The sequence below is a fragment of the Scomber scombrus genome, chromosome 5, assembly GCF_963691925.1.
Source record: "Scomber scombrus chromosome 5, fScoSco1.1, whole genome shotgun sequence".
Taxonomy (NCBI): domain Eukaryota; kingdom Metazoa; phylum Chordata; class Actinopteri; order Scombriformes; family Scombridae; genus Scomber; species Scomber scombrus.
The window spans coordinates 4,833,272-4,856,500 of NC_084974.1; the positions used below are offsets into that span (position 1 = coordinate 4,833,272).

A 23,229-nucleotide genomic window follows, 5' to 3' on the forward strand; every position below is an offset into this window, starting at 1 on the left:
CAATATATTGTCCAACAAAAGTAGCTATCTTGATAAGTCTACTTGGAAGGGGAAGGGAATGGAGGATGGGTACTCACTTGCAATCTGTATCATCACAGCTAGAGGCCACTAAAAATCCTACACACTGCACCTTTAAGGGGGGGGAAAAACTCACAAGACTTTAACAGTCAATAACTGAGCTCTTGTGCGTCATCAGGACTAGTTTGATAATATTAGATTGATTGCCAGCGGTCGGACAATTGTCAGATTCAGATACATCACGAGACATTGTCTTTTCTTTTTTTTTCTTTGAGTGAAGCCCAATTTAAAAACAGTGGAAATAGCCCGAAAACTGCTCTAACTTTGGCAGATCAAATAGGATTCTGTCGTTCAGAGAAATTTAAATCATCACACAAATGCCAAATGAACTTGTGCATCGTGTCATTTTGTTTCCTGCTCTTGTAAACGCTGCACGGCCAATCCGGTGCAACTCTACATGAATTTGATCCCACACACACACTCCGCGCTGCTTTTAAACTGCTTATACTGGTAGAATCACGGCAGAATTTGCATGAGGGAATTAGCTGTCATTACAGTCATGCTAGAGGCTGGGATCATAGCTCGAGCCAATGAGTCACAGACACACACACACTGTTCATTCAAGAATCCCATTGGCCACACTGCTTAAGAAATGAAGACTTGGGTTATAATTGCATTTTTATTGAGTGTCTGTCAATGGGATAGACAGTGGGATTAAATAAGAGACAATTAGTGTCATTTACATACTTCACCCTGCCCTCACCAAAAATGATGACAGTTTGGATTTTGGTGTCCTGTGATGGTCTTAATGCCATCTTTAAACCAGAGTAATAATTTGGATTAAATCCTGAATCAATGTCCTTGTTCATATGAGATAGTAAAACTTAAATTCTGGATAATTAGCACAAAACATTGTCTGTTGTCAGCTGCTGTGTTAAAATAATCCTTGTCCTAAACTCACCACTGCTCCAAGTCATTCACTCCTAGTTCCTCACACGCATACACACACATGCATTGTGTCACACACACTCTCACTCCGCTCTCAGCCCCATCACCGTGATGTCACAACGTCCTCTTTCCATCCTGCAAAAAGAATAAGAATGGCCTTGCTACAGAGACAAGAGCCAGGATTCTGTTTCGTCTTCCGTGACGTCTGGCAGGGCAGCCGAAGGATCTGCCAATTGCGAGCAGACAAGCAAGCGTTATTAAAAGCAAAGCTGCTATTTTTGGGAGTGGCCGTGGCATTACACAGCAGAGTGAAGCAAAGTCAGACATACGCATTCCAACAGTAGAGAGGGGAAAAAAAGTGGCTGTGTGTGTGTTACGCAATAACATTTGAGGTGACCAGAGAGGATTTGTCCTGCTTCCTGTCATATCACAGTCATCATCACTGAGCTGCTGAAGCTAGACGTACAGCAGGAGGCGTATTTATGTTATGTTACCACGGCTAATAAAGCGCTCCATTCCCCACAGTGGAATTCACAGAAAGGAGGATTTAAATAAGCCACAGTTAATTAAACTCTTTCTGCTGAATAATAGACTGCAGAAGTTATTTATATAATAGTAAGAAGCCCTTCCTGTATCATAACTAAATAAGCTGCAGGCTCATGTTACTGATGAGCAAGCGAACACACTTCAGATTTTGTGAAACTCCACAAACAGGAGCGCTCACTTTGATTATTGTCGTCACTCTAAACATAAAATGTTCCTAAAGATCTTGACCTGAAATTAAAGAAAATTATTCAACAAGTACAACAAGTAATTTGTCTACAGCTGCAATATGTCTGCTGGATGTTTAAATAGACGATTGTCTGCTCACAAGTTCGCTATAACAACTTTATAAGATGATCATATATCAGGGTGGCAATTCACACACAGAAAAATGAATCTGTCAATCAAATAAATGATCATAAAACTAATAAGTCATATTCAGCCCTACTTCTGCTTTGTGAGCAGCTGATAGTCAAATGAAGGCCACACTCTTGTGTTGTTCTCCCTCTTGCAGCCTGTTAAAAAGCTTTCTGCTCCCGTAGAGTAGAAACAGCGTGGAGCACTTTGTACAGTTGTAACAGTCGAATCAGAAGATGATTAATGTGGAGGCACACAAGGTTAAGGATGCTCTCAGATCAGAGCGCTTCCCAGCACGCGCACCACCCTACCGAGACTATTATATGACACTTTGAGTGGTGTGATCACACAGGACTCCTCCCTCAGGTCAGCCGGCATGCAGACTGCAGTCACTCATGTATGCAAATGAATCTGTGGTGCTCTGAAGGGTGTGGTGCCACCGCTGTCCCCCGCTGCTCTAATACATACTCTTCATACTGTTTACATCAACTCACTTGATGGTTTCGCCCAATCAAGACATATGTGTATCTGAAAATTGGTGTCATACTCTGGTTACAAGCCTTTACAAGCACTTTTGATCAAAATTTTAAAATAATTTTGCCTTAATTCAAGTTTTTAAATTATATTCCCTTCATTTCAACCCCTGCATCAATATATGAGAGAGTATAGCCTCTCTAAAGTATTTAAAAGAGGGTTTTAATGTGTTATTCCTCTTCTAGTAATAATAAATACAGTTATGGTGGAAAATGCATAGCTGTAAGTTTACTCTCGTCAAATACACACTTCAGCTCAAGAAGAAGCAGTTTCCATCATTTCTCTGATGTTTGTCAAGATGCATTTTGGGAAATGTAGGAATTCAAAGAGAGGTGACGTTTATAACACTTAACTAATTGATTTCAGACTTTAATTACAGTTCAGTTTAATAAATACTTCCAGCACAAGAACGAGATAAATAACATATGTCTAGAAATGTAAATTTTTTCACACTAGTCAGCAGTTATTGATGCTGTAGCTTCAACACAGGTGAGGGTTAACAGGCAGCGTGTGTCTGTGTGTGTGTGTGATACATTTCAACATCCAGTGAGATCAGGTGACCGGTGTTAAGCTTCCGGCCCCGCAGAGACCAGCTTTCCACTCTACAAAACAGAAGCTCCAGTTACCAGCTTTTTCGATTCACCCCCTTGTTTCGCTTTCTCGCTTTAAAATACTCAAGTTATCACGTGGTTTTCATTCCTCACTTACTAGTCGACTCACCGGTCAGTATGTCGGGCAGAAGAAGAGGAATCTGTCTTCATTTCACAATCATAGCAAAATGATCAGAACATGATCAATAAAGCCGACATGTATTCTGGTTGAGCTGTTGTGGAAAAAGTTTAATTGTCTGCCGCCTCTTCTTCTCAGTGGAGGGTCCGAGTGCATTCCATACCCACCCCCGTGTTCTTTGTTAGTTCTTCCACTTGCTACTCAATTATATAACCACCACTGCACTTATGTAATGAAGTTTAACTGCTGAAGCCTTGATATAAGCAGTGCAAGGCTTTTTAAAAAACATTTTAAGATTTTGAAAATATGATATGTGATATGTTCATCCATCTGCCGCGTTTCACCGAGCGAAGACGTCTGCCTCGTTTCTGAATAAGCGCACGAGTCCAAAAAAAATCCTAAAGGTGTAGCGATGTGTGTGTGTGTTATCTACCGCCGTTGATAAATCTCCGCCATCTGGGAGCGATTACCAAGAGAGGAACCGAGATAACACAAAACTAGTTCCTCTCTACAGATAATGCTCACCAGGAAAGGAAAGGAAAAAAAAACAACTGCAGTCTGTCTTCATTCCTACACAGACACAACACACACATTTTAAATGCAAAGTGTAGATAGATAATATCTGTAGTTCATGTCCTGGTTTTTATTCTTCCAACAGCTGCCTGAGGATATGATTAAAGTATAAATTCAGCCCTAAACAGCTGGTGGTGATGTACGTTACATTCTTGTGTTCTTAAGCGGAAAGATGACTACAAAGAAAACACAAGGATGAACTGATGTTACATGTTCCAACCCCTGCATTACTATATGAGAGGATATATATTATATATCTCAAGTGTTTAAAAGAGGGTTTAATGTGTTCTTCCTCTTCTAGTTATAATAAATAGAGTTATTAAAGGGTGGAAAATGCATAGCTGTAAGTTAACTCTAAACTCTCAAATACACACTTCAGCTCATAAAGAAGCAGGTTCAATCAGTTGACTGTTTGTCCAGATGCATTTTGGGAAATGTAGGAATTCAAAGAGAAGTGACATTCATAACAACTCACTAATTCAGTTCAGACTTCAAGTTAAGTTCAGTTTAAAAATACTTCCAGTGCAAGAATGGAATAAATATTTATTTAAAACATGCTGTTCATATGTCTCATGGCTCCTGGAATAAAAGCAAACCACCATTTGTTCACATTTAATGATTGTCGGGAGGTATTTAAGTTTAAACTATTAATGTAAGCAAAGTGGATTCACTGTCTGCGTCTTTTGTCTTTCAGAACTCAAAGAGCGCCCAGGGTCTGGTCGGACTGAAGAACCTGGGAAACACTGTGAGTACAGCAGCTACGTACAAATGTGATTACACTATTACAGTCTGGGGCCAAAAACCTCCTGTTGTAGTGATTTCTTCCTCTAAGCTGATTTATGAAGGAGAAACTCACACATAAAATCCCTGAAATCCAGTTAGTGTTCCAGTGATATCAGTTTGTTGATATGTATCCTCACAAGCGTGGTGGTCTAGCAGAGTGTCTGCCAGGCAACAGGCAGAAGGAGTGCTCCTAAAATAAACGTGCGCATGTGTGTGTGTATGTGTTGCTGTCAGTTTGTGTACAGTAACCTAATCAGGGAGCTTTGAACTATGGACTTGTTCTCTCTCTCTCTCTCTTTAACTGGTTTGATCTTACCAGATTGCACGTGTCTCATGTGGACATGTGACTGGAGCAGCAGTATACACACATAATGCTCTGTGTGTGTGTGTGTGTGTGTGTGTGTGTGTGTGTGTGTGTGTGTGTGTGTGTGTGTGTGTGTGTGTGTGTGTGTGTGTGTGTGTGTGTGTGTGATTCTTCTGATTGAGAGTCATCTGTTAATCAGGAACGTGATATTTTGTCTGTAAGGGAATCTCATTGTTGTGCTTTGTCTCTGCAGTGTTTCATGAACAGTATCCTGCAGTGTCTCAGCAACACACACAGCCTGCGAGACTACTGCCTGCACAACTCGCACCGCAGAGACCTTAACAACAACAGCCGCACCAACACAGCCCTCATGGAAGGTGAGAAACATGTCACACAGCCCCCCCCCCAGAGTCCACCACAAACACAGCAAATTACAGATACATTACTTCATATGTCTTTAAGATTTGCTAAATCTGCCACAAAACATGAAAACGACACTGCCTTTTATGTCTCGGCCTCTGAGTAACTCGACTGTTTTCTGTGTTTGCGTAGAATTTGCCAAGCTGATGCAGACCATGTGGACGTCATCCAGCAGCGAGGCGGTCAGCCCGTCTGAATTCAAAACTCAGATCCAGAGATACGCTCCTAGATTCGTTGGATACAAGTAAGCTTTATTCCCCTCTTTGCTATGTGTTTATAAGCTGTCATTTATCCAAGGTCTTTTTGTAGCGCCACAGCTTGTGATTTATTTGACTGTACGAGCAAACGTCTAGAGGAGGCTTGGGTGATATCTATTTTTTCATACCTTCATACTTTCCTGACATTTCACTGAGGTGTGAAGTCTATGACAGTGTTGCTGGGTTTAAATACTTACGCTCCATAGTATAATGAATAGATAGGAAATAAGAGCCAGTCTTCCATAGATGACACTTGTTGCTACAGCGACACATCAGTAAGCTGAATAGAGATGATGTGTGGGTGGTGGTAGCAGACTGGCAGTTGAATAAAATCATGTTGTTAATAAATTGCTTTTGTAGTTGGGAGAAGATGAAGTTATATTTGGTAATAATTTCATGATTCCATATTACTGGTAGTGACCATCTTTCTCAACTCAGCTGATTGTTCCAGCAGTAGAGACTGACCTCTGGTGGCACATGTTGTGCAGTACAACACATTGTCTCAACATAGCATCAAGACAGCATCTCTGTATCAGTTTACTAGAAAGAGGAGCATCTGTGTTTTTTAGGGCATTGAAAATCATACATTTAAGGATTTCTAAATACCCTGGTATACTGGTGATACCACCCAAGCCTAGTCTAGAGGTCAGACATGATTGAGAATACAGTTACGCTGGATGATATTCATACTGTGTGTGTGTGTCCCTTGCAGCCAACAGGACGCTCAGGAGTTTCTGCGTTTCCTCCTGGACGGCCTGCACAACGAGGTCAACAGGGTCACCGTCAGGCCAAGAGGCACTGTGGAGGACTTCGACCACCTGGCGTAAGTAATCAGCATGACAGATGGTGTGCGTTTGACGTATGTGTGCGCATACCTGTGCTGACACCTTTATACACAGGTTTGCAGTCAGGCTCAGAAGACATGCTGTATCTAAAAAGACAGAATGCAGACACAATTCAATTAAATCTCTGAATAACAGGGTCAATGACGAGTCTTAAAAGCATCGAGTTTAACTTCCATAGAAGCCTTAGGCAATATTAAAATGTCTTACATTTAATTTACCAAGGTGTGTTTTTGTATCTGATTGCTGGTAGTCAGGAGATGTCTTATACCTATAAACTATGATTTCATTAAGAAAGTCTTAAATTAAATGTAATGAAACCTGGGAATTACAATTTATTAAAAGTAAACAGGTATATTTGGACAAGACCAGGAATATTTGTGAACTGTACAAATTAAATATGCTACTACTGTATTGTTTTGTAATGGAAATAGAACTGAAATTATCTTGGAAAACCATTCAGACCATGGTAGCATCCTTGTATATATTCTGGATTATTGTATGCAAACATGAACCATGAAGGCTTCATCAGGAAGCTTTCATTTCAGGCTGCATCCAACACTTTTTCCTCCTGTGTGAAGTCTCTGGGGCCCAGATCAGCTTAATGCTCCAATTCTTTCTGGATATAATTATCAGTTATCTAACCATAGCTTGTTTAAGGGTCACAGTTAATCTCTGCAATTTTCCAAATCCCACAATTACTCTCAAAAACAGCCCCACTCCACCTAAATATTAAAAACAATGCAGATAAATGTTTATTCACTGCTTGTGTGTCTGGATAGAAAGAGGTTTTTTGTTTTTTTTTAAAAGGTCTTTCTTAATCCTTTAATCCATATTTATGGTGTCTGTCACCTAGACATTTAGAATAAAGTAGGTCAGATACTACTAGATCAGTAGTGGCTGATTACTGCTGTCACCTGTTGCATTATACCTCTCACTGAATCGCAGCAGCTGAGTTTGGACATTGTTGCACATCAGTGTTTGGTCTTAAGTGCATAAAGTTATTGTTGATATTTGGGGTCTGAATCAAGCATCATGTTGTCTACTGTGTCATAATAAGACCATAACAGTCTGTAATGTCTCATCTGTGCTTTATGTGCAGGGACGAGGAGAAAGGGAAGAAGATGTGGAGTAAATACCTGGAAAGAGAAGACAGTAAAATAGTCGGTGGGTAGAATGATCTTAAAAATCTGGATTTATTTGTTTTTCAGGCTGATCTTTTAAACAAACGTGCTATTTAGGTGTCAAACTGAAATAAAATCTCTCTCTTCCAGACCTTTTCGTAGGGCAGCTCAAGAGCTCTCTGACCTGCAGCCACTGTGGCTTCTGCTCCACTGTCTTCGACCCCTTCTGGGATCTGTCTCTACCTATCGCCAAGGTAAGTGAACACATACACACACACACACACACACACACACACACACACATAAATGTAATATAAACATGTGAATGTGGGTCATCAGCAGATACGATGTTGGAGTTAAAATCTCTGAAGTGCAGCTCCTAACGCAAGCTCCTTGGTTTCCTCCCTGTCTCTGTTTGTGCTTTGCTTTGTGTGTGTGTGTGTGTGTGTGTGTGTGTGTGTGTGTGTGTGTGTGTGTTGTTTTGTGTGGTCGCTTGTGTGCACGCTAATGTCAATGCATCTATGTTTGTGCTCAGAAGGGCTACGGTGAGGTGAGTCTGATGGACTGCATGCGGCTCTTCACCAAAGAAGATGTTCTGGATGGGGATGAGAAGCCAGTGAGTGACTTGTTATACATTAATGACCTTCAGTTTACTTCATAGTAAATGAAGTAGTACATGAAAGTCCTTCTGTTTCATGCTGAATGTAGCTTGAACCAGTTCTGTCTTTCTCCACAGACGTGTTACAGGTGTAAAGCGAGGAGAAGATGCACTAAGAAGTTCACAGTACAGAAGTTCCCCAAGATCTTAGTGCTGCGTATCCTTTCCTCTGGGATCTGTGTTTGATATTACTGCATAATATATGTTTGACATTTGCAGTGAGCCTGTAGCTGGGAGAGCATGATGGTGCCAGCTGGATAGTGTGTATGTTCAGTGATTATGGAAACTCTGCAGTACACAGTGTTTCCCCACAGAAACAAAACACAATAAGTAGAGATTAGACCAAAATTGAGTTCAGTTTTTACTATATAGAAAATGATTATGCCATAGTAAAAACATACATCCGTGAACCATAGAAGCCGCCGTCTCACAGAACTCTACCTACACAGCTCAAACAACAGAGCTATATCAAGTACAAGCTAGCTGATGAGCCACAGCTTACCTTAGCTAAAAGTACAACTCATTACTTACTTACTGATTTTTTTCCCTAGCTGTTGTCATCTTTGTAATTGAGTGAGTTAAACCACATATGTACGCAAAATAACGAGGCAGTAACTAAATGCAGTCGTGAGAAAAGAATAAACACCCAGCTAAACCTCTGCTAAATGAACATATTTTGTTGGTAGATTATGCATATTTCCCTCATTCCCTCAAGGTATGATTTTTTCTAATGATATTATTTATATAATAATCTCCCTAAAAAGACATTACAGCTTTTCTGTCTGGTACCCAGTTTGCCAGCTGCTTTGAACACTTTTTTTCAGTTTCCCTGCTTCCATATTTACTGCTAGTAGTTGACTGCAATTCAACAATTACTGTGATAAAAAATGACTCATTACTATATAGCGTTATTTGTTTTATTGGATTATAAAAGTGTGTAGCTGCCAGTAGACTTTTGAGCGTATAATCAGAAGAGTTCCTCCTTGACTCCTCCTTGCCGTACAGACCTGAAACGCTTCTCTGAGGCACGAAGAACCAGCAAACTGTCCACCTTTGTTAACTTCCCCATGAAGGATCTTGACCTGCGGGAGTTTGCCTCTGGAAGCAGCAGTAAGTACCAGCTGGAGGGTTTTAATGTTGGTTTGTAAATGTAAAGAATCTGAAGAAGAAAATTCAGCAGAAAAAATAACCGATATATGAATTTTGTGGCATTACACTATACTCAAAGATATTGTGCAGCAGTGTGAAATGTTGTCTAGTAGATGGATAAATAACTCTGCTCATGTCTCTGTGCTGTTGCAGTAAATGCAGTGTACAACCTGTACGCAGTGTCCAACCACTCAGGCACCACTATGGGCGGTCACTACACAGCCTACTGTCGCAATCCCAACTCGGGAGAATGGTACACCTTTAATGACTCCAGGTAGGTTTGAACACACATATAGTCAAGTTTATTAATGCAGCTTCCATCATGAAGCTGCATGAAATACTTGAATTCAGTACAACGTGCCTTATATTCCTCCTGTGTTCATTTCCATTCTTCTTCTTGTAGAAAAACACACAGAAGTATACCACGATTTTGAACAGCTTGTCTCTAAGTTAATTTCCTGTTAGATATTTATAGTAGAAAAAGCTCCAAGAAGAAACAGTGAGTGAAACAGAAGCAGACTATTACGCAGGAATAATGGTTGAACCTGCAGATAATCCTCCTCTCCTCCTTTAACTCCTCTGCTGCCTCATGAGCATCCAGTTCTTCCCTCAGGGGTTTTTCCTGCCACGCTGCAGTCATTCAGAACACTCTACTCTACTGCTCTCATTTTCACTGAGTCATACAGTGTACAGACGGGCACACATTAAAGGAAAAACTAACTTGAAGTGTCTCAGTAAGGATTGTGTTGGGACACCACGTACTGCAAGAACAGCTTCGGTGCTGTGTGTTAATAATTCTACAGTCTGAACTCTACGAGAGGGATGAACTCCTTTCTTCCAAAAGATGGTGGTGAAGAGCACTGTCTAGCACGGTCCGAAATCTCCCATAGTGGGTTGAGATGTGGTGACTGTAAAGGCCACAGTGAGCATTCAGTGACCCTTCGTGCCCTATGGATGGGTGCATTGTCATTCTAGAAGTGATACTCCCATCAGGATAGAAATGTTTGATTTCCGACCATATTTACTGATGTATTTCCTACAGATCTAAATGCAGATGTTACTTTACATGCTGATCCTTTTTAAACAGCAGCCAGCTGAGCAGTCTGTGTGACTGAAGCTCCCGCCATCTGTGCCCCAACAATCAACCCCCTTTCAAAGCCTCATTATGTTTCTTAACTCGTTTATTAAGGTTTCTCCTTTGTCAATCATCTGTATATCACAGATCTCATACATTTCTTCAGTCAGTACTTCCTGTCGCTTTTTCTTCCAGCTGTTTGTAATCATTAGGTGAATACAGTGGGCTGTAATTCATGTAAATTCTCAGTTAGTGGCTCAAGCCTTTAACCATAGTAGCAGAGAGAGGCAGGTTTATACTAGAGACAAGCCCCTCTCTCTCTCATGTCCCTTGTTCTATAGTTAATGCAAACAAAGCTGCAATCAATCATCATCTCTGCTGCTGCTCTGAGCATCACTTGTCCAATAGAAATAATGTTTTCATGCATTGATTAAAATCTTGTCGTTCCATTCAGCATTTTTTCCTGATCGATTTTTAGGTAGCTCAGTATGTACAAAATGATTAAAAGGCTTTTTTGTGGCTTTTTCCTTTCAGAAAAAATGGCAAAGTGGTGACAATTTAAATGAATTGGTGAATGAAACTAGTTTTTTGTTAAGAAGAGAGTAAATGACAAATGAAATGTACTGAATTTACAATGGGAACTGTTGCAGTAGGCTCTGTATGTGTTCACATTTAAAGGACATTATTTGCAGCTTTAATATGAGAATTTACAGTATGTAATATATGATCATAGTTTCCTGTCCGTCTGTATCACAGAAGTTTTATTTCTGTAAATAGAGGAAAACACCTGAGTGAAATATAGGGTATGTGTGTATTATTAACTTAGTATCTACCAGGGTCTGCCTGACCTGACAGAGCAAATCTGTACATATCTTGTCTTAAAGATATTTCCACCACACAAATGTTTCCAGAAATCCAGAAATGTTAAGGACTCAATGCTTTACATGAGGTACCAAAATCTGCAGTAAATACAGTTCTGTCCAGATAAAAACTGCTTGCAGGGGAAGGGGGCGTACTGAGGGTTGAATATGCAGCACTGAACTTCACTGATTGGTCAAATACACACAACCTCCTCCACAGCATTTTACAACTTATATTTAAAAGATCTCACAACATCAAACACAGTGTATTGATCACAAGCTTTTTGAAACGTTTTGTTCCAAATTCAGTTTTAGCCAAATGAGGCCACAGAGGAGATAAAATGAAAGTTGTTGCAGTATTAAATAGGCAGAATTTTAAATGTAGTTTGGTCCTGAAATCACATGTATCAAGGTTGTGTTTTTCTGCTGTTTTGTGCATCATAATAAACTGTACACCCCCTCCCTCTCTCTCTCTCTTTCTCGCTTTCTCCAGAGTAACGCCAATGTCCTCCAGCCAAGTGCGCAGCAGCGACGCCTACGTCCTGTTCTACGAGCTGGCTTCCTCCTCGCGCATGTGAAGCCTCCTGGAGGACAGCGGGCCACAGCACCACTCTTGACAGACGGACGGACGGACGGATGGGTGGATGGATAGAAAAAGAGAATGTTGGTGGAGCCTGGCCTATTTTGGACTTGTACTCGGACATATATCACACACACACATGAAGGCTCACACCCCCCACCAGCCTGGAGCCTACTTCTGTCAGAAGAGGGAGTTAGAGAGGGGAACACTCTGGAAACTACAGGAACCTGATGAAACCAGCCCTGCTTTCTCTCTCTCCCTCCTTCTCTCTCTTTTTCTCTCTGTCTTTATTCGTTGTCTCGCTCACTCTTGGCGGAGGTGTGTGTTTACTATGTGTGTGAGTGTGTGCGTGAGGCTGACACAGGGCAATAAAATCCCATCTGACCGACCAACCGGTGAATCCGTCCCCATCTCAGAAGTCCCTCTCTATGCACTGCAAACCGAACTCTCATCCTGACTGCGCCTTCGTTTTTTCTTCGTTTGCCTCGAACCATTAAACTGACTTGTTGCAATTTTTTGACTTTTTTTCTGCTTTGAATTTATGTTGTTTTTATGTTTTTTCTTTTTTTTTGTGGGCTGGGGAGGTTATTACCCTAGCACCATGAGTATCATCATCACCCCCTTTTTGGACTGTGGATAAACTGTGCTTAGTGTGAGTGTAACAGGACTGCTCATGGTTACATGGAGCTCACAGCCCACCGGCCCACCCAGTTTTCCCTTCCACCACACCATTAACACTCCCACGTCTCTGTTTGCATTTTCTTCACTTTTTCTTTCTTTCAAAGTGGTCGGGAGGCCGGTGGCACTGTGAGCGTTACACACGTCTCAGAGGACGAACCTCTAACTTCTGTTTAATTTAATTTTTTGTCCCCCCTCCCTCCCCATGTGTGGCTGCTACTGATGTTTTAAAAGTGCTGTGAATGAATGAATGGACAGTCCGGTTCGGATCTGCTAAGGATTTAACAATATAGACGATAATAACAGTAACAATCCTCATTCGTCACGTATGAGGTCTTTTCTTCCTCTCTTGTTTCATGCCATTGAACAACACGTATGAAAGAATGTTTTAAAGAAGAAAAAAAAACACTATATCTGTATATTTTTATATCCTGATGAGTCACACTTTTTAACAGTGGCAGTCAAACACATGAGTAAATATATATAAATATATATATGAATAAAAGTCAACAAAACAGTGGTTTTACTTTTAGTCTTTGTCTTTTTTTGAAGCTTTTATGAAGGGTAATCTGCACTCTGGATCATAAAGGTTTGTTTGTTCTATTCTGTTTTATTAACATAGCACCAAATCACAACAGGAGTTATCTCAGGGCACTTTTTTCTGATAGAGCAGGTTTAGTAGAGACCCAACATTCCCACATGAGCAGCATTTGGCGCAAGTGGCAAGGAAAAAGTCCTTTTAACAGGAAGAAACTTCAAGCAGGACTGAGCTCTAGGTGGGCAACCATCTGGCTTGACTGGTTGGGTTGAGGGAGAAAGAAAGAGAGACCGATGCAACAATAACATTAACAACAATAGAATTATGACTACTAATAATAATATCAGGCATGGTCTGCAATCACAACCCACGTAAACTCATGATCCATAACCAGGATGTCCACGACCACGATCCAAAGGAACCTCTGAAATGAGACAGCACAAAAACTCCAGGGAAGAAGCCAAGTTAGTTACCTGCATTAATTGTACATAAATGTGTACAGATGGAGAGGGGGAGGAGGAGAGAGGAGCTCAGTGCATCATAGGAAGTCCCCTGGCAGTCTAGGCCTATAGCAGCAAAACTAAGGACTGGTCCAAGGTAAACCTGGACCGGCCCCAATAGAAGTATAAAGTAGCATAATATAGAAATGGTTCCTCAAAGTACCTATAGTATCTATAGGTATCTATAGACTATTTGAAAATATTTTAGAGATTTAAATATAAGTATGTAAATTTACAATAATACTCCAATGGGGAATTAAACTTTTTACTTAAGAGATTTTTGAGGAAATCAATGAAACATTTTTATACTAACCAGATGTTCATACCAAATAATCATAGTTAAAGCAGCTAGAATAAATATTTTATAATTACATTGTATCAAATTTCACTTTGTAACGTGAGAGGTTCATAGTCATACACCAACAGAGAATCATCACAGGCTCTGCAGCTCTCCTCAGCTTTACAGAGCTTTGTATTGAGTTTCAACTCATTGTTTAGCTGCAACTTGACTGTTTTAGTTCTCTCTTAGCACTCTTCAACTGTTTTCAGAGACAAGGCTGTAAAAAGCCACCTCACACTACCTACTCAGCACCAAATGGCAAACAGACACAGTTAGCTGTAGACTAGCTGAACACAGTTGAGTATTTAGCAGCTAAAAGGCCAGACATTTCTCTCAGGAGTTGGTAGTTAGCTAAACCAGAGCTAAAACAGAGTGAATATTGGTCTAAAATGCTAGCTAGCCAGAAAAAAACCTCTGTTGCAACTGCTAGCTAACAAGTTCAACGTATCAATTTGAAACTTGTCTCTGCTGCCCCCAAGTGGCCACAAAAATAAATAAATATGATTTTTTTTTTTTAAATGTTATGAAACTGAACTAATGCACATAGTAAAAACACACTTTAGTGGCGTGATTTATCTTGGGTTAAAACAGCTCAACCGCTTCTCTCATCAGCTTATCGCCACAGAGATACAACATTTTCTTTTGGTGGATCACTTAGTAATCATCATGGAAGAGCCGTGACCTGGCCTACTTCCTGCTGCTCTATTATCCATACCTGGCCTATTTCTTTGCGGCCCCATTGTGAGATCTGATGACATGAGAGGTCCTGCAGGCAGGAATAGTTGTATAGGCTGATACATCACACCTAGTCAGACATCAGAAATAAAAATGATAAATGAAGAAACAGATCCACATGCAGTAAAACGTCAACTCCTCATGGAATAGTTGGTGTTTAGAACATCCATCTTATTAAAGCTGTACAACACAGACTGGGGGGAAACCATGAAGTCAGATTGTTGTCATTCCAGTTTGTTTGGGAGTCATTCTTCAACAGAAATGACAGCTTGGCCATCATCATAGGAAACATACATTATAAAAATACATAGGAATGTATGTTTGCAGGGAAAGTCAGAATATTCCTCGAAAGAAATGTTCAATTTAAACCAAAGTAAATATTGAAATCATATTTGTTTAGTTGTGCTCACATTTTTTCATATTCAGATGACCTGCTGTGCTGTGATTAACAGACTGTATGTTATGATAGCATTTAGGATTAAATAACTGGAAATGTACCAAACGAAAATTGTATCCATTTTCCCTAAAATTTGTACCAAATGACACAGTGTTGTGTGAACCAAACACTTTTTTGGTTAATGAAAATGAATACGATGATGGGAAATGTAAAGAAGAATCCAGGTTATTCACAGTTAACAGGTTAAGCTACCTTTGTTATCTATAATCAACATCCATGCAGGTTGGCAGCAGCAGACAGTTCACCTCTCAGGGGAACTAGACAACACAGGATCACGCTGGCTTTTACATCACTGTGCTCAGGGCCTATTACAAAGCCTGCCAACTATTTACTGTCTGTACCTTTGTAAACATTAACTTTCTGGTTAAAATAGAGTGATAGTCACAATATGGCTGTAACTGTTTAACTAATCTTATCAGCTTTTCGCCACAGAATCTTCCAAATGCCTTTGAAGGAATAAAAGAAAGTGTTGCTGTATAAACTGTGCTAACATCACCTAATGTCAGTGCTATAAACACAAATCCATCCAAGCAAGGCTTTAACAGCAATACACTTAGAATTAGGCAAGTGGGAATTTTATTGCTTATGAATTCAACTATTCATTTGTAAGAGTGTAAATGTACTGTGTTTTCTTTAAAAAGTTACATAGCATGTAGTGTGTGTGTGTGTGTGTGCATGTCATTTTATTGGCCAAAACCACTTCTCTGGAACTCGTCTGAACTTTGAAACTGATATGAAATAGCCCTGTGGACTGGCTCAACCATGATTCACATGTACGTGACTAGCTTTATTTGTTGGTGTATTCAATTCCAATTGGACAACTCATTAATCAAAAGCAGGAAGTAAATACAGAACTGGAAGCATAGAAAGAGACTTGCTGGAAGAAGACAGCATATTTCAGACCGAGGCTTTCACCCACATTCTAACTGTGGATTTATATCCTGAGATTTGTTTCTATATTAAAAACAGAGAAGCTGTACATGGCAGCCTCATATGGTAAGCTATTTTAAGCAATTAGAAAGAAATTGTATTTGAGTATGCATGGATGGGACATTATAAATGTTTTTCAGCTCCAGAGCCAGGTATGTCCAGTGTGTCTGTGTTGTTGCTGGGTGAGAAGCAAAGTGGGAAGAGCTCAGCAGGAAACACTATCCTGGGCAGAGTAGCCTTCCACAAAAAAACAACTCGCAGCTCCAAGGAGGATGGCTCCATCTTTGGAATACAGGTGAATGTTTAAGCTCATGGTTTGTCTTAACTCATCTGAACTAAATCAAGTATTTACTCATCTTAACTAAACTTGATCGATCAGGTGACAGTAGTTGACACCCCAGGGTGGCTCTCCCACTCCATCACTCCAGACAAAGTGTCCAAGGAGCTCCGCAGAGGCGTGAACCTCTGCCACCCAGAGCCTCATGCCATCCTGCTGGTGCTGCCCATCACCACCACTTTCGGCCAGGAGGAGCTGAAGGCCATGCTGGCCCAACTCAGTTTGCTCAACACCCCCGTATGGCAGAAAGCCATGGTCCTCTTCACTCATGGAGACAAGTTAGGTAAACTGATTATCAACTACTGATATGTTGTCTTACGCTCATTGACCACTGTTATGTTATGTTATGTTATGTTATGTTATGTTATGTTATGTTATGTTATGTTAGAAAGTTACCTTCTTTGACTTTTCTCTAATTTAGCTTTCTATACTTAGCTTATAATATTGGATTGTTTCACCTCTTTGATTTTAAATGAAACAATCTGAGAAGGGAAAATCACTCAGTCACAGAACCAATATGTGGGGAACCCCTTTCTGATGTGAGGAAACCATTAGTTAACCACTGTGTCAGTGAGGAAAGGCTGACAGGAGGAGGAAGATATGACATCAGATCAAATGAGTATGTGTAATGTGAAAAGGGTCGATTTAGGAACCCACAGAGAAATATTGCCCGACTCTGCAGTTCCCCTCAGGTCTACAGAGCATTTTAACATGTTTCAGCTCATTGTTTTGGTTTTAAGGCCCACAGCTTTACTGTTCTGGTTCAATCTCACTGGTCTCATTAACCTGGTTTTCTAGATGCAGCTATTTTGGTGACAAACTCTCTGTCACTCGGATGTCCAGCACCAAATGGCAGGCAAAGTTAGTGTCTAGCTGGAGGACATAGTGGAGCATTTAGAAGCTTAAGAACCAGATATTTTTTAGGTGCTGGTGGAGACCAAAAACAGAGCTAAACTAGGATTGTAATATTGGACACAATCACAACTACAAATGAATGCTAATATTACTCCATATGGTCTGGATGTATAAATAGACAGCTGTTTGCTATATCAACTTTATAGGGTAATATTGTGTTTACAGCTTGTTGTGCTGCCCCCGAGTTTCCAGTGTAGATTTATATGTGTGATTTGTTGGGTTTTTGGTTAGAGGAGTAAGAATAATGTAATGTATGTTTCTAATGAAACAATAAAACATACTGAGCAATTAAACATACATAACATAGATATTAGCAATAACATAAGTGATCCTGTGGAAGAAAAACCTAGAACTAGCTCACTCATTAGTGTTTTTAATATTGTGTGTGACACCATCTCCCAGTCTAACAAACTCATTGGGGTTACTTGTTTTGCAGGGAGATTGCCTATCCGGGAGCACATCAGGCAACAGGGTAGTACTCTCCAGTGGCTGTTAGAGCGATGTGGGAACAGGTACCAGGTTATGGCCGGCCAGTCCAGGGCCTCAGAATTTCAGGTTACAGAGCTCTTTGAGAAGATCCTGAAGATGATGGAAGCCAAGAGACATCCCTTGGAGGTCCAGCAAAGGAAGTACACCCAGCTGAGACGGGATGTGAGCATGAAGCAAGAGAGTAGGTGGCAGGGACGACCAGTGGAGATAGAAATGTCAGTGATGTATGAGGAGATCGATGGGATGCCAAGACGAACAAATAAGGTGGAGTCAGGACGGCCATATATGCCATATATAGGTAGGTTCCTCCAATGGTGCTCTGATCAGATCTTTCTAACCAATCAGCAGACCAACAACTGAACCAGATTATGTACTCTGTGTGTTATTGCAGGATTCCCAGCAGGCCAAGCTTTTTTTAAGCCTGCCCTTAGCCTCATCCTGCTGGGAAGGAGGAAATCAGGGAAGAGCTCAGTAGGGAAGATGATCTTGGACAGTGGAGAGTTCAAGAAGACCAACAGATGCTCTGTAGGCCAGAGGGAAGTATTAGGATGGTCTGTGACAGTGGTGGACACCCCTGGGTGGAGTCAGTTTTGTCTGGCCGATCCTGGGCAAGTGAGGACGGCGATCAGTCAAAGCCCTTCCCTCTGTCCTAAGGGAAACAAAGTGGCGTTCGTGCTGGCTGTACCAGTGGACTCATTCAGAGAGAAAGACAGGAGGGCTATAGAGGAGTATCTCAGCATTTTGGGACAAGAGGTTTGGAGGAGAACTGTGGTGCTGTTTACCTACGGAGAACAGCTGAAAAAAAGGACACTGGAGTGGTACATCGAGAAGATGGGAGAACCTCTGCAGTGGGTACTGGGCAGATGTGGTTACAGGCATTTTATTCTTGATACAAATACAGCAGAGGATACTCATGTGGCTCAACTTCTGGAGATGGTGGAGCGATTATAGAAACAATGAATATGAACAAATGAGAGAAAATATGGGGAGACAATATTTGTTTAGTACAATTTGTATTTATTTGTATTGATTCCATATGGATAAGATCAACATTAAATGATGGACATGATATGAAAATATAGCAAAAAAATAATAAAAAAAATAAAATGAAAAGATACAGCTACAACATAAAGCAGTGGTCTCCAACCCTGCTCCTGGAGAGCTACTGCCCTGCATGTTTTAGGTATCTCCTCACTCTAACTCGTTATCAAGCAGCTGAGGCTCGTCAAAGGGCTTGATAACGAGTTGATTATTAGAATCAGGTGTGTTAGAGTGAGGAGATACCTAAAACATGCAGGGCAGTAGCTCTCCAGGAGCAGGGTTGGAGACCACTGACATAAAGTGATGCTGATACAGTAAAATACTCAAAGTAAAAACTAATCAATGTATATAACATAAAAATGTAAAGAAAATAATATATATGTTAATGTTGAGATGGGTAACACTCAAAACAATATGTCCATGTTTAATATGTTTGTATGTGATTGTTTTTTTGAATAAACACCTGAACCCAAGGTCAATATTACCTTTATTTTGAAAAAGTCCGTTCAATATGAAAACAATTACGGTTATTTAGGTCAAACCTTGCTATTGGTTTACGGCGCTTCTCTTTCAACCAATCACAGCCCTCAAAAATAAACTCTTGTATGACAAGGAAGTAAAGCAGCAGCACGGAAGTATAATGATAACTCCTTTAATAGCTCCATGGAAAGATAATGTCGTTCACTGTCAGCTGTTGTGAACTTTAACCTTTGTTTACTTTTAGTCCTGTTGTCTGTTTTCAATGAGGGCGTTTCTTATTGATAATTGATCGCCGGTGCAGCGGCTGCAGGAGGAGGAAGAAGATGTTGGCCGCCTTGGTGTATGGAGCTGTGGTGTTTCCAGGACTGTTCTGCAGCTGCAGGAAGCTGCTCAGGTCTGCTTTCACACAGTGGACTGAAGCAGACGTGGTTTCTGTCAGTGAGAGGTCAGCAGTACCCGCACCTGTCGCGCGCCCCCGAACTTCATTCACATATGCTGCAATTTAATGTTTTCTTGCTTATGGATCAATGAAAACACGCTGTGATGATTCCTTTACTACTGTACAATAGTTAATGTCATGTAGAGGTGAATTCGGCACATATTTAATTAACCAGTGAACTATTTTAACTAGTTAATTTTCCAGTTTATTGTAGAGTTTTTGCCTGTTCTTCTTTGAGCTAAACAATGGGGGCAGCAGTGAGCAGTCAGTAATTCAGTCACACTTTGAGTAATTGTAAAGTTGAACACAACAAATTGGAATCATGAATGAATTAACACAGTTGTTCCCAAACGTTTTCACATCAGAGGCCATTAAACTGACACTAATTAGACCATGGGCCCCCAGATTTTCACTTTTAGATGTTTTAGAAAGTGTATGAAACCCATTACCAGAATAGTCATAGATTATGTTACTTATAGATGGAATTGTACTGAAAATACGTTTATTTCGCTGGGGACACCCTGGAACCCCCATAAGGACCCCTATGGGTCCCTGGGCCCCAGTATGACAACACTGGATTAAGTGCTTAAATAATGTTGTATGATGTACACCACAAATACATATTCAGTGTACTTAAATGGAGTTTCGAGTGATCGTTTATTTACGTGTGACATATTGGTGTATTTTTGCTGACTTGTGCAGTTTTTTTTCAGGCTGGTTTCTGCCGTCCATGCGTCCTTTGCTACTGCAGCTGGAGTAATAGTTGTGACATCATGCAGGGACGTCATGTATGACAGGTAGGTGTCACCTACTCTGTTAAACATGGTAGATACACACATACATACACATTATGCCTTTAATGTTTTATATCAATATATCGTGAATGTTTCTTGGTATGTAAATGATGTGAATTTAATGCTTGCTGTCTCATCTACACAGTCACTGGCTGGTGAATGGATTTGTTCTATTTGGAGCTCCCTATATGGCCAACGACCTCTACGCCATGTATCTGAGTCACTACCATACACAGAAGGTCAAAGGTCATGCCAGTTCATACGGCCGCCACTCTCTGCAGACAGTGAAGGCTTTCCTCATTAAGGAATGGATGTTGGTGCTCCATCATGCAGTGCTGCTTCTCATTTTCATGCCCATCACTCTGGTAAGAAAAGGGAAGGATCTCTATCTGGTTATAGTGTGTTGATACATGTTGTGATGAGTTTAATATGAACATACAAATCTATAAATGCTGCTGACTGAACAGCGTGTCTTTGACTTTCAGTTCTTCAGAAGAGGACTGGGTGATTTCTTCATCGGTTGCCTTTTCATGGCAGAGTTCAGCACTCCGTTCATCTCTATAGGAAAGATCCTCATCCAGGTGCTGTTGTTGTCTTGTCTTAGTTTCCCTACAAAGACTGTCAGAGCTTGATGACAGCCTGTAATAATGTGGTCTCTGTGGAGATAGGGATTGTCTTATGTGTGGCTCACACAAAAATGTGACATCAGCTGGTTAAAGCTAACAGTTGCTGAGTTCATAATGCAGAGGCAAAGTGAGCTCCAAAGTATATCAACATCTTTACGTCGAACTAAACTAAAATGAGAAATATATCAAACCAATATTTTTTTATACTTTATTTATTGACATATCATTTTATGCATCTTGCACATGTAATATAAGCTTAGTTATGACAACTTTTGTTTTTGTCAACATAACTTTTAAGGTATCGACTGAAATAAATAGATACCAAGTAGTACTGAAATGTCTCCAGTCAAACAATACCTGCAACTGATGCTTTTTTTTTTAATGGACTTGCTCATAGCCAATCAATGTCAGCATTCGATTTAATGCAAAATGTGATTAGCCCACTGCCACAGCAGCTACAACCCATCTGTGGTGGCATTTTATGCAATTCATTGCTTCTATTCACATGATGGGTATCGAATTAAGTACTCAATTGGTATCTGTATTAGTTTAAGGGTCCTTGGATTGGTGTATAGTCATATAAATTCGTAGTAAAAAAATGTCAACATTGATTTTATTTCATATTTGAAAGTCTGCGTACTGTATGCCACAGGTCCATAGGTCTTTTTTAAGGTTTCTACCTTCATCAATTAGCAGCAAGTATTTAAAGAAAAGGTTAAAATAAAATAAAATAAAAGAAAGAGGAAAAAAACATACAAGGACTTTTTCAAAATAAAGGTACCTATGGCGCTCCCTTTAATGACTGTCAGCCTTAATATATCAAACTAAAATTAGCCTATTTGTAATTATATTGTTAGCAACACAAGCATCCACTGGTAGATATATAAGTCTGGACAGAAATAAGAGGGGGATGAGTGTCCCATTTAGTTAGAATGTAAGAATGTGAAATGGTACTAAAAGCTTCCAATTATATCTTTTATAAATGTGTTTGTTACTCCAGTTAGATAAGCTCCCAGTTAGGACTGCTCCAACCTCCAAATCACCCACAAAAATTAGGAGACATGTTCCTTGCTAGCCTTGTGGCAGTGTAAGAGGTAAGAGAATTAAAACATGTCGGTTTTATTTAGAGTAGGAACCTTCTATGCTCATACATGTGTACAAGACAGTTGCACAGCCCCAAGTAACTTCGATTTTTTTTTAGGGTGTAAAGCTCTTTAAGGTCTTTTTTCACACACATTTTCTGCCAACTTCAAAGTATTCTATAAACTACTTTACTTCTTTGCATTATTCCCATTCTTCAACCATCTTGTTGACACTCTTTCTGTCTCTTGTTTCTCTCCCTTCTCTGATACCCAGCTGGGCTTCGATGACACCCTGCTGCACCGAATCAACGGCATCGTTGTCCTCCTGAGCTTCTTCACGTGTCGGATCCTGGTCTTCCCCTTCATGTACTGGACGTACGGCAGACAGTTTGGGATCCCCCTGCACAGAGTGGCCCTACATCTGCCTCTGCATTGCAACGTGGGTAACCTGGTGATCCTGGCTCCGCAGATCTACTGGTTTATCCTCCTGCTGAAGAAAGCGAACAGACTCTACCTCAGACAGAGGAGAGGGAGGGGAGGTGGACACAAAGACAAGCCATGTACAGACTGAGAACAAATACTGAAAACACTGATCACTGATGCTCATTGCCCACTGCTCTTGCAATAATTGGCTGGAGGGCAGTGCAACATTTATTTGTTTAGTTATTTGTTGGATTGTTCAGTCATTCAAAGATGTGTCAGTAGCTTTAAGCCCAACCTGAACAAATGTGGTATATTATGAGAGTAAAGCTGAAATATTTAGCTTGAAATATTACAACTTTTTTTGTACATTTTTGACTTTTTGTTCCAGTAAATCTTTCTCCTTAAATTATTACGACTTTCTCTACATACATTTCCCTTGTATCGGTACATCTTAGCATTTCAGGGTTTGTTGTGCACTACGTCATTATTTACTTTGATCTGTAAATTATGAAATGAACTGCTGATGTGTAATGTTCATGTTTCCTCTCAGGAAGTGTTAATCAGCTGCTACTATGATACAGTACTGCCTTAAATGTTTTGTTAGTTTGTGCACACTGGTGAAGCCTTACTGTTGTGCAGAATATTTTTGTAGAAATTAACTCTTAAATTAA

At 40.3% G+C, this 23,229-nt stretch overlaps 3 protein-coding genes across 8 annotated transcripts in view; all 3 read left to right on the forward strand.

The window, feature by feature from the left end:
• Positions 1-12,952, forward strand: part of usp2a (ubiquitin specific peptidase 2a) — a 42,552-nt gene extending 29,600 nt beyond the window's left edge. For 3 of the 5 annotated variants that reach the window (XM_062419147.1, XM_062419146.1, XM_062419149.1), the window contains 11 exons: positions 4,397-4,447; positions 5,043-5,166; positions 5,342-5,453; positions 6,179-6,289; positions 7,411-7,475; positions 7,583-7,686; positions 7,968-8,048; positions 8,169-8,247; positions 9,096-9,200; positions 9,393-9,513; positions 11,668-12,952. In XM_062419147.1, the coding sequence (XP_062275131.1) occupies positions 4,397-4,447; positions 5,043-5,166; positions 5,342-5,453; positions 6,179-6,289; positions 7,411-7,475; positions 7,583-7,686; positions 7,968-8,048; positions 8,169-8,247; positions 9,096-9,200; positions 9,393-9,513; positions 11,668-11,752 (1,038 nt within the window). In that variant the 3' untranslated portion in view covers positions 11,753-12,952. The remainder of the gene's footprint in view (positions 1-4,396; positions 4,448-5,042; positions 5,167-5,341; positions 5,454-6,178; positions 6,290-7,410; positions 7,476-7,582; positions 7,687-7,967; positions 8,049-8,168; positions 8,248-9,095; positions 9,201-9,392; positions 9,514-11,667) is intronic. The other 2 variants (XM_062419148.1, XM_062419150.1) reach the window with 1 other exon arrangement.
• Positions 12,953-15,864: 2,912 nt separating this feature from the next.
• LOC133980434 (GTPase IMAP family member 4-like) lies at positions 15,865-19,187 on the forward strand. Of its 2 annotated transcripts, XM_062419152.1 has the most exons (5): positions 15,865-15,998; positions 16,073-16,227; positions 16,312-16,552; positions 17,621-17,971; positions 18,065-19,187. In XM_062419152.1, the coding sequence occupies exons 1-5, from the start codon at positions 15,983-15,985 to the stop codon at positions 18,622-18,624; spliced, it is 1,323 nt and encodes a 440-aa protein (XP_062275136.1). In that variant the 5' UTR covers positions 15,865-15,982; the 3' UTR covers positions 18,625-19,187. The 2 variants fall into 2 exon arrangements, with proteins under 2 accessions (XP_062275136.1, XP_062275135.1); XM_062419151.1 differs by having other exon boundaries at positions 15,865-16,227.
• Positions 19,188-19,350: 163 nt separating this feature from the next.
• On the forward strand, positions 19,351-23,188 carry LOC133980826 (TLC domain-containing protein 3A-like). Its single transcript, XM_062419634.1, has 5 exons — positions 19,351-19,639; positions 20,347-20,430; positions 20,573-20,792; positions 20,913-21,008; positions 22,410-23,188. The coding sequence occupies exons 1-5, from the start codon at positions 19,518-19,520 to the stop codon at positions 22,704-22,706; spliced, it is 819 nt and encodes a 272-aa protein (XP_062275618.1). The 5' UTR covers positions 19,351-19,517; the 3' UTR covers positions 22,707-23,188.
• The last annotated feature ends 41 nt before the right edge of the window (positions 23,189-23,229 follow it).